Source organism: Arachis stenosperma, chromosome 5 (genome assembly GCF_014773155.1).
Source record: "Arachis stenosperma cultivar V10309 chromosome 5, arast.V10309.gnm1.PFL2, whole genome shotgun sequence".
Taxonomy (NCBI): Eukaryota; Viridiplantae; Streptophyta; class Magnoliopsida; order Fabales; family Fabaceae; genus Arachis; species Arachis stenosperma.
Window position 1 is genome coordinate 88,661,152 of NC_080381.1, and position 14,500 is coordinate 88,675,651.

Genomic DNA, 14,500 nt, shown 5'->3' on the forward strand with positions numbered 1-14,500 from the left:
ATGAGCTTTCCTAGAAGCAATGACAAAGAAACTTAATTTTCAGGTTGCCTAGAATATACAGCGTGAATGTAAGATATATAACTATTCATGTAACTCTACCTAATAATTTAAACTTTTGGAATAAACTATTCTAGAACATGCTATGAGAGCTTTTATGAGCAAAATATCTAGGATTCAATTCTTGTTACCCCAAGAAAATATAATTTAAGCATATGGCAAACAAAAAGAGAAGGGGGGGGGGGGGGGGGGGGGATGCAAAATTCCCGCTACACGCTCAAAAGAAGCTCTTGTGAAGGGATCATGTAAGATATATAACAATTTTTGTAACTCTATCTAATAACTCAAACTTTTTGGACAAGTGATTTAATGACAAGAATCATTTATTTTTTATGGATGACAGTATTATATCCTCTAAAGCTACCATGGATAATTGCCAAATCAATCGTCATATTCTAGGTCTTTATGAAATGGTATTGGGTCTGAATTGATTTTGGGAAATCAACTTTGCATGTTTAGCATGATTTTGGGCAATGAGATCCGAACTCAAAACCTGAGGGCCTTCAACAATTCACTGGGTTCCTAATAAGCAAAGTATCCAATACCAACCATGGGTAGATCAGAGAGTCTGGTAGATAAAAGATAACTCTCTCGAATAAGCAAAGTATCACTGCACATTTCTCTAATGCTCATGAAATTTTAGAGATCCTTTTAACCCAAACAAACGAAGAATATGTGCTAGTTTGGTGTGCGGAAGCAGATCAGTGGAGAGTGAATGGACACATCCAGGACCAATAAAAAAAAAAAAAAAACTGAAAAGCATTGCGGAAGCTTGACATTATGCCTAGAACCACAGTCTTCGGGTGATATACATGCCAAAAAAGCTATTCCTCACTTTTCTTCCAAAGACTGATCAGCAACTTGGGGAGTTCAGATTGTCGGAGGCTGCTATCTTTGTATTAATGTTCTAACATACCCCAAGTTCATCATGGGGAATGGATTTATTCTTTGGTTGAATTTGTCAGGGATAGAAATCAAGAGAAGAGCTGGATTCTGCTATAATCATGTTTTAACAGCAGCGCTTGAGAATCAGGTAAAGGAACTAGGGAAAAACAATATACACAATTGAATTCCAAACTCCACATTAGTCTGGTGCCTCAATGGCTACACTTTGCAACCAAGCAAATAAGATATAATGTGTTGAGAAATCACATTATCCACATTATTTATGGGAAGAGCTTAATTTTCTAATCACTACAATATAAGTTGGGAGGCTTTGTTACTAGCTCTACCTTGCTGGAAGTGGAATGGAAAAAGAATTCTGTTATGAGGGGGAAGTGAGAGGGTGGTTAGAGAAGAGACAGCAAGGGGACTATATCAGAATTTTGGAGATTAGACTAAAGACCAGGAGAGAGTCAAGTTTCTCGAAAGCTTGATACTATCACTGTTTCTTCTTTGTTATTTCAAAAATAATACCAAGCACCTGAGGGAGGATAAACCATACTGAATCTACCTCACATCAATAGGTTCCTGCTACTGTTATATCATATTATCTTCACTAGATATCAGTTCTTACAATTTCATATATGAACTTCTTGCACAGCTGCTTAGATAAACGACCTATGTCCAAATTAACAGGTATTTATATTCAATTAATTTAAAGTTTAATAAAACCAGAACATCACCTAGTACTGTGCTGAAAAGTTAACTCAGAAAAGAACTACATTTTTTCCTCCAAAACTACTTCCAAATGTCATATCTAGTTTTTAAAATGTAGGTAGCAAAAAGATTTAAGAATTAATCAAGATACAGGGTTACCATTCTATGCATGATAAACGGCAATTCTAATCGCCAATCCTTCTGTTTTCGACTTAAAGGCTTGCCTTTTCTGAGAGGGTCTCTGTTCTCTTTAACATCTGCCAGCTTCCACACACATACCTCTGATTCTTTCTCTATAGACTCTAACAAGAAAACTCCATCCTCTTCTGTGCTATTGGATTCTGTATTTTCCGTATAATGGACTCTCATGGGCATGTCTTGGAAACGATTAAGATCATCTGGCACTTTTAGTATCCTCTCAGCACCTGGGGATGAAACCTTCAAAGTTCAAACAAAATGTGCACTTTTATTTTATGCACTGAATAGGATTCAGAGGACATTCATTTTCTACTGACTACATACAACATGTATGATGCAGCTACTATGCATTACCTCAAGTGCCAAATCATCAGGTATCTCTCCAAGTGCTCCAACCTCATCTAATCTTTTCTTGTATTCTTGATTATATCGTTCAAGCTCTTCCATGCTTGGACAGCCATATCTGAAAAAGAAAGACAGAAAATTGAATACCAAACTAATTGTAATCAGAAATAAATACTAGGAGGTAAATGTGAAAGTTTGATGGATTGAAATCTGTTACACTGGTATTTATTTTAATGGAAATACAGAAATACAATATAACAGTAAAAGATAATAGAGGAATTTCGAGAATCCTCTTCTCTCCTAGCCTAGGCCTTTCCAAGTCTTTTCCTACCTCTCATCTAATCAGCTCCTCCTTTTATTGCCTTCCCTCAAATTAATTATCATAATTAGCATTCAACTCCTACGATTATGCGTCCCTGATTCTCTCATCTGACTAATCCAATCATCAATTATTCTCACTTATGATTACACATTTCTCCTGCCCTATTATTCCTCCCTTTTCTTTATTGCTTCTTCTAGAATAATGATAAGGTAAAGGGATTACTTTCTTTCCTTTTTTGGCTGCCTTTGCTGCTGACTCAGCATTCTCTCACTCTCCAGGGTATGTAACAAAATCTTAAAAGCAACCTCTGCTTGTAGAAAGGCTTTATAATCAACCCACTCTAGACCCAATTTTAAAAATATATGTAGATATGCTGTCTTGATTCCCACAAATTTTAAACTAATACATTCTCATTCTGCGATTGGTTTTTCACCCAGATCCGCTACAAAGCTGTACATATGGGTCTCCGTGTGTGTGGCATGATTTTATGCCTAATATGCCATGCAGAAAATGATAAACAAATCATTCATGCTATATGCTGCAACTAAGAAACGTAAACTTGGACTAGGTGTAAGTTGTTAGAAAATGGATGGGAGTAGAAAGTGGAATGTGGTAATGCTGAACTGTAAATGTTTTGAGCAGAAAATGGCTAGAGATTAGCTCTAGTAGTAGAGCTTGATTGGAGTAAAATGATTGAGGTTGGAGTTATATTAGCTCATCAAAACATTTGAAAATAAAGAAACGAAAATGTTTCTTTTTGGAATTTAATTTTCACAAAATAAATAAATTGAGCCATTGGAAAGTTCATATTATGAGTCTGCCAATCCCTAAAGTTACAAACAGCCACCAAAACTTGAGGTCAAAATTATCACAAACTCACCATCCATGTGCCTATCTCAGACTCAAAGTAGTAGTAAACCTCAAATATCAAATAGATGATACAGGGCCATGTGGCTCATCGTGGGCTTCTCACGACCAGTTTGAGCTTATATTAGGAGAGTTTTTTCAGTAAATTCATGGCAACCATAGCTCAGCAGTCAGGAACAATCAGCATCCTTGTCAGATCTGTGATGATTGTTTAACCATTTAACTCGTCATTCTAACTCAGTGGGGGCTTCAACTATGACATTGACACTTAAAGTTTGAACTGAAACTGGATCTTAACTCTCCTAGTCCTAGAGAATTATTAGACTTCCCTATATCAGCTTCCCCAAGCTTTGAGTCACTGTTGTTCACACAACAATAACTTCATTTTATTGTAAATATTTTCTACTAACGGTTGTATATGACATAGGTTGAAAGCTGAAATCTTACTCATTTGTTAATTTGTCTAATCTCACATAGACATATCCTCGAGGACTAGTCTTGAAAGCATATAGTTCAATGTCCTCATTAAACTCCTTAAGGATATCCTTGGCAACAGAGAGCGCCCGCTGGCCCCAGGGAACATTACGCAAGGCAACTCCACCGCCATCACCCCCATCACCAATCTACACACAGAGCATCTATTTATAAGCAATGTTAATCATATTTTTAAATTCATTATATAGGTGAAATGAAGAGCTCTACACGAAAGTAAAGTTAAAGAGTCGAATTAATGACGTAGTACCATAGGCTCAGAATCGTCTTCTTCTTCCCATCCATCATCAGTGGTTTCTCCTTCTTCACTTGCCTCATCTGCAAATTTTGAAATAGACAAACCTGTTAAAAAAAGTGTTGTAGTAAATGTGGTAAATGCTGAGATATATAACTTTGCATAGAACATATTAGTTTAGTAACTGGTGGAAAAAAAGAGATTTACAACTTCACATAGCCTGTCTTTTTGGGAAAATCTATCAATGTGCCAGAAAAGAAAGAACAAACACCTAAATCTCATAAAGCAAACCAGAACATTGACAACTAATTGCATCATTCAGCAAGTTTTACCATAAGAAGTTGTTGCATTTGAAATGTTGCACAAGATCTAAGTCATTGTATAACTAAACCATAAACCTGAGGAAAAAGCATTAAAGTAAAAAAAAGAAAGAAAGCAAAGAAGACTTAACGATAAAACTACATAACTAAAGAACCCTTCAATCCTTCTTCATAGTTTGTATTGGTCTAGGAAGAAACCATGTCCTGAGATCTCTAAGCAAGTCATTTAGAAAGAAAAAGAAAAAGAGAAAACTCCTATCCAATAGCAGAACTAAGGAAAGCAAGCAATTAAGAATTTCTGAAATTATTAGCTTAAAAATCCATATCAGACAATAAAGATGGAAGACCTCTGTTAAGCGTTTCCCATCCCAGTTCCCACTCGTGCCAAAACCTCTGAGACTATACAACTGAAACTGTTCTAAATTCAAAGGCTAACCAAAAACTTCAAAATTCAAATAACATACCCGAACAATTAGCTTTTGTGGCTGTAAAAATTGATAGTGTTAATAAAATATAACTAGAAATTATGAAGAGATTTTTAGGTTAAACCAGCTGAGCAAATGCAAGGTGGTCCTCAAGGAGAAGTTTTTCTCCAATCTAACAATTGGTCAATGGTCAAAGATTAAGCCAAAAAATGATTATGAAGCTTAAGATAACCAGGGTTTATACTTTATAATCATCATGGCATTCAAAGCTACAAAACCAACTAAATACTTCAAACAATTAATCACTGACAAGCCAATTACTATTTTTTTTTTAAAAAAAAATAATTTAAAAAATAGACTCGTTATGGAGAGTACAAAATACAGAAGGAAAACAAATGAAAGGATGATTAGAGATGATAACCTCGAACATCGTCAGAGAAGCCAATGCTGAAAAACCGACGGGGATCAGAGGAAAAGGGGCAAAGATGGGATTTTTGTTGAACAACGTGATGAGTGAGAGAAGATGGGTTATGTAAATGGAAGAGAGGCGAGCTGTTCAAGTGAGGGGTTGAGGTCCGTCGGAGGAAGTGACCAACAGCGCTGTTCTTCGTCGTCGTCATCATCATCCTCCTGATCATGCTCTTAGTAATGGCTCTCCCCATGCTTTGATGCTCTCTCTACAACCCTAAACACCGTACATAGCAGTATACAAGACGGTGGTGAGCTGAGCACTTACCAGGGACCATTTTCCTATTCATATTTTTTACCTCCGCAAGGTTTTATTATAATTTTATGAGTAAAGTATCTTTGTCTAACGTTTAGGGTAAGTCTTATAATTATCTCTAGCGTTTCATTTGTCTTATTTACGTCTCCAATGTTCTAAACTTGATTCAATGTTATCTTCCGTTAACTCCATTGACGGAACACTAAGGGAGCTGCCTATGTGGATGCGACACGTTAGTAACCCAAACGTATGTATTGACAAGGTTTCCCTTCGCGTGTAATGTTTTCTTTTACCATACGAAACGCTTGCATTCAGAGAAGAGAAAGAAAAACGTAACATTTCACATTCCACCCACACTTCCTGAATCCTATCGATTATTTCTCCTCCGTTCTTCGTGCTCGATTACGAAGGAAGAAGACAGATTGAAGCGAGTTCGTGTTTTGGTGTTCCCTACACACGAGAGCATTGTCCCGTCTTGGTGGTACTGAAAACTTTGAAACGGCACAGAGTGAAAAGGTATGTGCAATCTATGTTTGATTTTTGTTTGAAGGGAATAGTTCATGCAAGTAAAGATGTTAATGCATCGGGTTTCTGCGATCGCAATGTTGTTGCTGTTAGGGTTTGGGGTTGTTGATGTAAGTAGAATCTTTTGATTTACACTTTCTGCCCTGCACATTGATTACCGTTGTTTTATGATGTTTGAAACTTGTAATAGGAAAAGTAGCGGAAGGGATGAGTCATTCCAGTGTTAAAATTTATCACCAGGGTTGTGAGTGGTACGCATATTGTGAAAAGATGAAGCATGAGCGAAGTTGGCAGTTGAAGAGTTGTAACATTAGGGAGTTGACGATTGGAATCATGCATGCAAAGTGGCTGAGTAAAGTTTTTTTGAACAAAATTGTTGAGAACCCGAAGATTAAGTTAATCACACTAATGAAGAAAGTGTACACAAAGTGGAATGTGGAGTTGACCAAATCTAAGGCCTCCAGGGTCAAACAATTTGCTCTGGATGAGTTGCAGGGAACATATGTAGAGTAGTATAGAAGGTTGTATGACTACTGTCATGAGTTGCTGAAGACAAACCCTGGGTCATCAGTGCATTTGAAAGTCCAGAGGCCACCTGAGTTTGCTTTTGAAAGACCAGTACCAGGGGTAGATTTAAGACCCAGGTTTGAGAGGATCTATGTAATGTTGGATGCCTGTAAGAGGAGTTTTATGGCTTGTAGGCCAATGATTGGGTTGGACGGCTGTTTTCTGAAAACACCTTATGAAGGTTGGCTCCTGACTACAATGGGTTGGAACCCAATCGATCAAATCTTGCTGATAGCATATGCAGTTATGAAAGCTGAAACCAAGGACTCATGGACATGGTTTCTCCAGTATCTATGTGATGACCTGGGAGTTGACAAAATCAGGACCTGCACCTTCATGTCTGACCAACAGAAGGTACATGTCTTTTTCTTTGAAAACTTAATGTACAAGTGTTGTAGTTAGCATTTAACAACCCATGCTCATCCTTTTTGTATTCAAAACAGGATTTGGTGCCAACTTTTAAGGAGCTTCTGTCTGGGATTGACCATAGATTTTGTGTCAGACATCTATATGCAAATTTCAAGAAGAGATATCCAGGAATCCAGTTGAAGCTAATGATGTGGAATGTTGCCAAGGCAACTTATTTTCAAGAATGGGAAAGGAGGATGAGTGAGATATAGAAGGTGGACCAAAGAGCATACAACTATCTAATGGAGATTCCGACAAAGTACTGGTGTCGTCACAGGTTTGTGTGTAGACCTAGGTGTGACACTTTAGTAAATAATATGTCTGAAGTTTTTAATTCTGTTCTGGTTGAGGCTAGGGAGAAGCCAATAGTCACTATGCTAGAGGATATTCGGGTTTACATAATGAAACATTGTGCTGACAATAGGGACAGGATAGTGCCTTACAATAGAGATGTGTTACCCCGAATTAGAATTAAGGTAGAAAACAGGCAGAACTAAGTTGTGATAGATATGAGGTGGTTAGCATCCGGGGGAAAAGGAAAAATTTGTGGTTGATCTTAGGCATCACGAGTGCTCATGTAGGAAGTTCCAGTTGTCTGGAATCCCTTCTGCACATGTAATGACTTGTATAAGAAAAATGTGCTTCAACGTGGATACTTATGTTGCTGGCTACTGATAAACCACTATTTCATGGTTTATATTGTATTTAATTGAGTGGTTTTATCAAGCTTTTCACCCACTTATTCATAAGATTTGTATGATTTTACAATTCCTTCCTAGTTTAGTTCTATGATTGAAAACATGCTTCTTTGGTCTTAATTCAGCTAATTTTAATCCTCTCTTATTACCATTCGATGCCTTGATCTGTGTGTTAAGTGTTTCAGGCTTCATAGGGCAGGAATGGCTTAGAGAATAAAGAGGAAGCGTGCAAAAATGGAAGGAACACAAGGAATTGAGGAGATGACCAGCGAGAAGTCACTCGGTCGCATGGCTCACGCGACCGCGCGAAATGGAAGAAATCAGAGTGACGCGTTCGCGTGCCTGACACGACCGCGCAGATTGGAAGCTGCACGAACGATGCGAAAGCGTGGACAACGCACACGCGTGGTACGAGAAATGCTAAGTGACGCGAACGCATGGACGACGCGGACGCGTGATGTGCGCGATCTGCAAAATTACAAAAGTAGCTTGTAGAGATTCTGGGCCGCATTTCAACCCAGTTTCGGCCCAGAAACACAGATTAAAGTCAGGAAACTTGTAGAGACTCAACATACTTTTCATAATTCATAATTTTAGTTTAGATGTAGTTTTTAGAGAGAGAGGTTCTCTCCTCTCTCTTAGGATTAGGATTAGGATTTTTAGAACTTAGAAATATTTTTATCTCATCTTTTTATCAGGTTCAATATCTTTTTATTTCGACTTCTCTTAAATTGTTGATTATTGATGTTGCTTATTTGGCTTATGACTCTTCATATTTGGATTGATTTTATTTTATTAATGCAATTGAGGTATTTCAGATTTATATGTTACTGATGCTTGGGCTCTATCCAAATTATTTTCATTCAAGTAGATTTTATTCCCTTTTGGCTTTGGTTGATTAATTGGTAACTCTTGAGTTATCAAACTCATTGTTGACTAAAAATTGAAATTCTTCAAGAATTAATTCGAGTTCCAATAACTCTAGCCTTTCCCAAGGAAAGACTAGGACCTAAGGAATTAAAATTAATTCATCCACTTGACTTACCTTCATAGTTCAAGGTTGACTTAGTGGGAGAAAAATCCAATTCTCATCACAATTGATAAGGATAACCGGGATAAGACTTCCAGTTCTCATACCTTGCCAAGAGCTTTATTAGTTATTATTTTAACGACTTGTTATTTTATATTACTTGTTCAACCCTTTTGAAAACCCCAAAAATATACTTTTCCATAACCAATAATAAGAACATACCTCCCTGCAATTCCTTGAGAAGACGACCCGAGGTTTGAATACTTCGGTTATCAATTTATTTAGGGGTTTGTTACTTGTGACAACCAAAATGTTTGTAAGAAAGGGTGATTGCTTGGTTTAGTAACTATACTTACAACGAGAGTTTACTATAACTTCTAAACCATCAATCTTCAGTTCTTCAACTACTACAAAAAGGCTGCATACATCTCCTGCTACTAACATGTTGTCTTCCCTGTTAATGGACCCAACCTTTGGGGCAGAACTCAATTCGAGGATGTGTTGCCTCCCATTTATAGAAAACCCATTGGGAGGCCAAATAAGAAGAGGGCACGAGCTGCTGATGAGCAAGCTATTAGGACTGGACTATCTCGTGAAGGGCAACAACAAAAGTTTTCTTATTGTTTCTGCTCTGGTCATAACAAAAGGAGTTGTCCAAAGAAGCGCAAAGTCACTCCAAACCCTACTGTAAGAATATGTCATTAATTATTTGTTCTTGTTCTTACTTATGTCTTCAGTTGTTTTGGTCATTGAATTATCTCCCCATCTATTTTGTGCGCAGGTTAACAACGTTGCTAATTCTACTTCAAAGGGGAGGTCACGAAAAGGGGTCAGAAAAAGTTCCAGACTCTCTGCCAAGACAGCTTCTGGTAAGGCTACTGAGAGTGGAAGTAGGAAGCAAAAGGGCAACAACAACAAACCATCCTCACACCCAAAGAGAAAGCCAGCTGTCAGCTCCCAACAATCCCAAGCTGCTTTGAAAAGGGCTAAAGTGGATCATTCACAGACTGCTTCTGCACTAGCCCCAACAACTCCAAGGGTTCTGCCAAGCCCAGTGAAGAGGGTGACCCAGTCCCAGCTCAGGTTCATGGCCAAGATTCCACCAAGAGCATGAAAGAATGTGGAGTGACTTTCTGTGACTTGTTACAACTTTTGTATTTTGCATTTTGTATCAGCCTAAAAACTATGGTTGTTGGTTTCACCTTTTGTATTTGTTGCTGCTGCTACTTCAAAAACACTATTTAGCATCTAAGGTTTAATTATATTTCCATTTCTTAGACATCTACATGACATCTATGTTGGTTATGTTCTGAACTACTGCCTATCTATGCCTAATGTTGAGGTTAATGCTTTATGTTATTCCTAGGTCAGTGTTTCATTTAATCATTTTTACAGATAGTTACTTCACTGTTTGTACCATGAGAATGTAAATTGAACACATAAAATTAGGTAACAATGAATTTTCATTCAATAAACAGGTTACATTACACTCCAAAATACAGACAACATATTGCCAACACATTACACTAGCCACTATGTCGTGCAGCCTTATTGCAAAAAAAAAAACCTCCCATTTCTTGTCAATGAAAATTTTTCAAACAATAATATTATAGCACATGTCCATCCAACCAAAGCAACTGCTACTGCCATTCTCAACATCCTCTCAACTGTTCTCACTTTACCCTTCAAGCCTATGATTTTTCTTTTTAATTGAGCAACTTGTGGCTCTTGCTCCGACTCTGCCCACACAAAGTACCCACACTCTTCTCTAATCTAGGCCAAAACCAAAAGAAAATTCCAATCAGATAATCAAATAACAGTCATTCCCAGCAATTACGTTTTCTACTTACCCCATAGTTAACACAACCCCAGAACCTCCGTCCCGGATTCTCTGCCGTTGATGACGTCGCAAGTACTGGCCTCTCCTCACAGTAACAAGTTGTTCTCCGTTGACGGCCTTGGCTGCTATTTCGACCCGAAGTGCTGCTACTACGCGCCGCCTGGGAGCCCTGCAAAGCCATGGAGTCAGCCACGACTGCAACAGAGACGGTGATGGTGAGAAGAAGAAGCTAGAAGAGGGGCAATCTCAAATTAGGTTTCACCCTTTTAAATTAATATTTCTTTTTTTTTTTAATTTCTCAATAACGGTCACCAGGGGAAAGGTTTGCCAGAGTGGACAAATTTCGCCACGTAGGTAGCTCCGTTAGTGTTCCGTTAGTGGAGTTAATGGGAGGATAACATTGAATCAGGTTTGGAACGTTGAGGACATAAATAGGACGAATGAAATGTTAGGGACAATTATAGGACTTACCCCAAATGTTGGGGACAAAAACAATACTTTACTCTAATTTTATAAAAGAGTAAACACCAAATTAGTCCGAAGGTTAGGGGTTTTTTATTCAAATTAAATAAATTTAATATTTATCGAAATATATAATTGGTAGAGTATTTATTTTTTTTAAATATTTGTTATACATCTTGAGTACTGAGATTAAGAAATTATTAAAACACAACCTAGTGATTCACAACTTGGTAATTCAGTACCCAAATAAAAAATAGTATTTAAAATAAATAAACCGATCGCACGCATCTAATCTAATACTATTCTCCTAATAGAGAGTTTTCAAGTTAGTGAAATTCCAGCGTGTCAAGCTCCTTAGATGGAGTGTTACTGCTCATGACATGTATATCCATAAACCATCATCATGCTACTTACAAGTTACAACACGGTCTCTTCCAATGATGTTATGCTATATGTGATGTTCTTTCTAATTTCTATCATGCAGGCATTTATACACACACCATGCTAAATTCAGATTTCAAATTTATTCTCTTTTCACCCCTTCAATTCTTCATTTCATCTAATCATCTTCTCTGTTTTTAACCTATTTTCCAATTTTTTCACCTTATATCAATTTCATTAATCTTTCTTTTTATTCAAATTTTAATGCTATATTCCCCTTTTTTTGCCTCAAGAATGATTATCTGCAAGTAGCGTGCAGAAAAATTTCACCTGCTTGGTCGTTCTCTAAGTCAGAAGGTCTTTACCCTTTATTCATTAAACTAGAAGTAAAACACACAGAGAGATTTACCTATTTTTCAAATTTTAAATTCTTAGACAAATACATCATATGCATTACCTTACCCCCTTTAATTTATAACCCGTGGAGACGGGTCTCTTCCACCCACCATCCAGGCTTCAGATGAGCACAAAAATGGTGTTGTAGTGTCGTTATGTGAGACTACCAAGATGATCGATGGTGATGATTATGGGATTCGATAGCAAACCGGCGGTGATGGCAGTTGGCAGTTCCTGGAAGAGGCTTGGCGGTGGTGGTGGTGGGCACAGAGGAGGAAGAAGAGAGTAGATCCGAGAAAGAACTGAGCGGGCACAGAGAAAAGTGAGTTCTCCGATTATGTTCATTTGTGAATTTGGTTTCCAAAATATCTTATCGAAATGGCATTCAAATTAAAAAGTTTTTATTTAAGGAGAACCGTGATTTCAAGTAATTGACTTTCGAGTAAATGAATTTTTGAGCCTTTTGAAAAAGCTTTTCACAATGAGCTGGTTTAGAATAAATTTGTTTTAAAGGTTTTGAAAGGTGTTACAAGATCGGTATTTGGTTTAAGGAAAAATATCAGATTCTTGATGGCGATAATTAGAGTGACGCAGCGGAAGGCGAGAGGGGACATCAACACGGTAGAACGCTTCGAGGAGAATATATTGCGTAACTCCTATTTTCGAGGGCAAAAATCTTTTTAACGAGGGAAGGATGTAAGAACCCGTGTTTTCACGTAAAACCGTTTTAATAAAGTAATTTTAGTGCCCAAAGTAGATTCCAAATTTAGAAGTTTTAATTTGAAAATAAAAATGAGAAATTTGATTTCAGTGGATTTTTCTGAGTTGGAAAATGTACCTTCTTCAAAAAGTTTTTGAAAAAATGCGTACTAGTGCTTAAACTGGCAGTACTGGCTCTAGTCTGTCCAGTACCGCGTATTTTGGAAAATAAGGTTTTGAAAGTTGATTTATTGTTTTAAAAGGATAAACATAATTTAGAATCGAAAACCGGACACTAATCTTAAAGGTTTTGGCCCAAAGTGAGCCAAATTGACCAAAAATGCTTAGCGGGTTGAACCGGACGCAAGTGGACCCAAGTCCAATATATATATGCCCTAATTAATGAGCTTTGAGCTCATTTCCCAGCCCAAATAGAAAGAGAGCCGCGGTTTGAGAGATGAGAGGAGGAATGGAGTGGCTACTATTCACCTCCACCTTCCGGGAGCCATATCTTGAGCTACGGACCTCCGATTGATGAGCCGTTTGCGGCCACGCGAAGCTCTTGACGAGCCCTTCCTTTCTATCTAAGTTTTACTGATAAAAACTCGAAGCTCAAGTCCCAGTTTTCTTCCCTAAGTTTCTGCACGTTTTTGGGTTGGGGTTTTGAGCAAGTTTTGTGGTTTTACTTGTTTAGGTGATCTCTAGTAGCGAGTAATTGTTGAATTTTACCCCTAATCTCGTTGGGAAAGGTAAAGAACCTCTTTATCCTTGTGGTTTGGTATAGTATGAGCTTTAGTTATTGATGTGTGGTTATGTTGTATGTATAAAGCTTGTTTTTGGAGTTGGTGGTGGCTTTTGATTTGGCTTTGATGGTTTGGAGCTTGGAGGAAGCTTGATTGAAATCAAGTTTGGTATTTGGAATATTTTGGAGATTGATAAAATGGTTGAAGTAGTGTTTGGTATGAATTTTGAGCTGTTTTGGTATGGTTGAAATGTGATTGAATTGGTAGTGGATTAAGGTTTGGTTAAAAATTGAGTTTCTGAGATTTTGGGCAAAAAATGGATTTTTGGTGAATCTGATCATAACTTTTGTCTCAGTCTTCAAAATTTGTTGAATTTGGTTTATATTTAAAGATTATTGAAAACCTTTCAATTTGATATATAGTTTGTAAAATTTGAAATTTTGTAGAAGAAGTTATGATCATTCAAAGATTGGTGTCGAAATCTGAAATTCTGTAGAGTTGCAGAATTTTGTGATTTCTGGTATGTGTGTACGCACAGCCTTGTGCACATGCACACACCAAGGAAGTTTTACAACCTGTGCGTATGCACATACCAGATCTTGTGAATTTTGGCACCTGTGTGTATGCACACGTTTTGAAACTTCCTAGGCGTGCACACACACACCCCTGTTTCTCAAATTTAAAACTTATTTTCAACTATTTCACCTTCCCAACAAGCTTGTAAGCTTCTGTGACACCCTTTTAAGATTCTTGGGCTTATCTTCGAGTATTGAAACATGGGAAATGTCCTAGGAGGTTTGATTGGGGTTTTCAATTGAAAGTTTAGCGAACGGAGGCTTAGGTTTCTGGTGTATTGAGGATGAGTTGGTTGCGAGAGAGAAGGAAGAGTGGTGACTATGGGGATTGCTGACAACGAATTTGAGAAAACTGATGAACTAAGGAGTTCAGAATAGAACTTATGAACTCCTTAGTGCTTAAACTGGCAGTACTGGCTCTAGTCTGTCCAGTACCGCGTATTTTGGAAAATAAGGTTTTGAAAGTTGATTTATTGTTTTGAAAGGATAAACATAATTTAGAATCGAAAACCGGACACTAATCTTAAAGGTTTTGGCCCAAAGTGAGCCAAATTGACCAAAAATGCTTAGCGGGTTGAACCGGACGCAAGTG

The 14,500-nt window shown here is 37.5% G+C and overlaps 1 protein-coding gene across 2 annotated transcripts; it reads right to left on the minus strand.

The window, feature by feature from the left end:
* Window positions 1-251: 251 nt before the first annotated feature.
* LOC130979588 (uncharacterized) lies at window positions 252-5,600 on the minus strand. Of its 2 annotated transcripts, none has more exons than XM_057903054.1 (5): window positions 5,282-5,600; window positions 4,131-4,198; window positions 3,836-4,011; window positions 2,209-2,317; window positions 252-2,094 (listed from the first exon to the last, which is right to left on the minus strand). In XM_057903054.1, the coding sequence occupies exons 1-5, from the start codon at window positions 5,520-5,522 to the stop codon at window positions 1,795-1,797; spliced, it is 894 nt and encodes a 297-aa protein (XP_057759037.1). In that variant the 5' UTR covers window positions 5,523-5,600; the 3' UTR covers window positions 252-1,794. The 2 variants fall into 2 exon arrangements, with proteins under 2 accessions (XP_057759037.1, XP_057759038.1); XM_057903055.1 differs by having other exon boundaries at window positions 1,826-2,081.
* Between the last annotated feature and the right edge of the window lie 8,900 nt (window positions 5,601-14,500).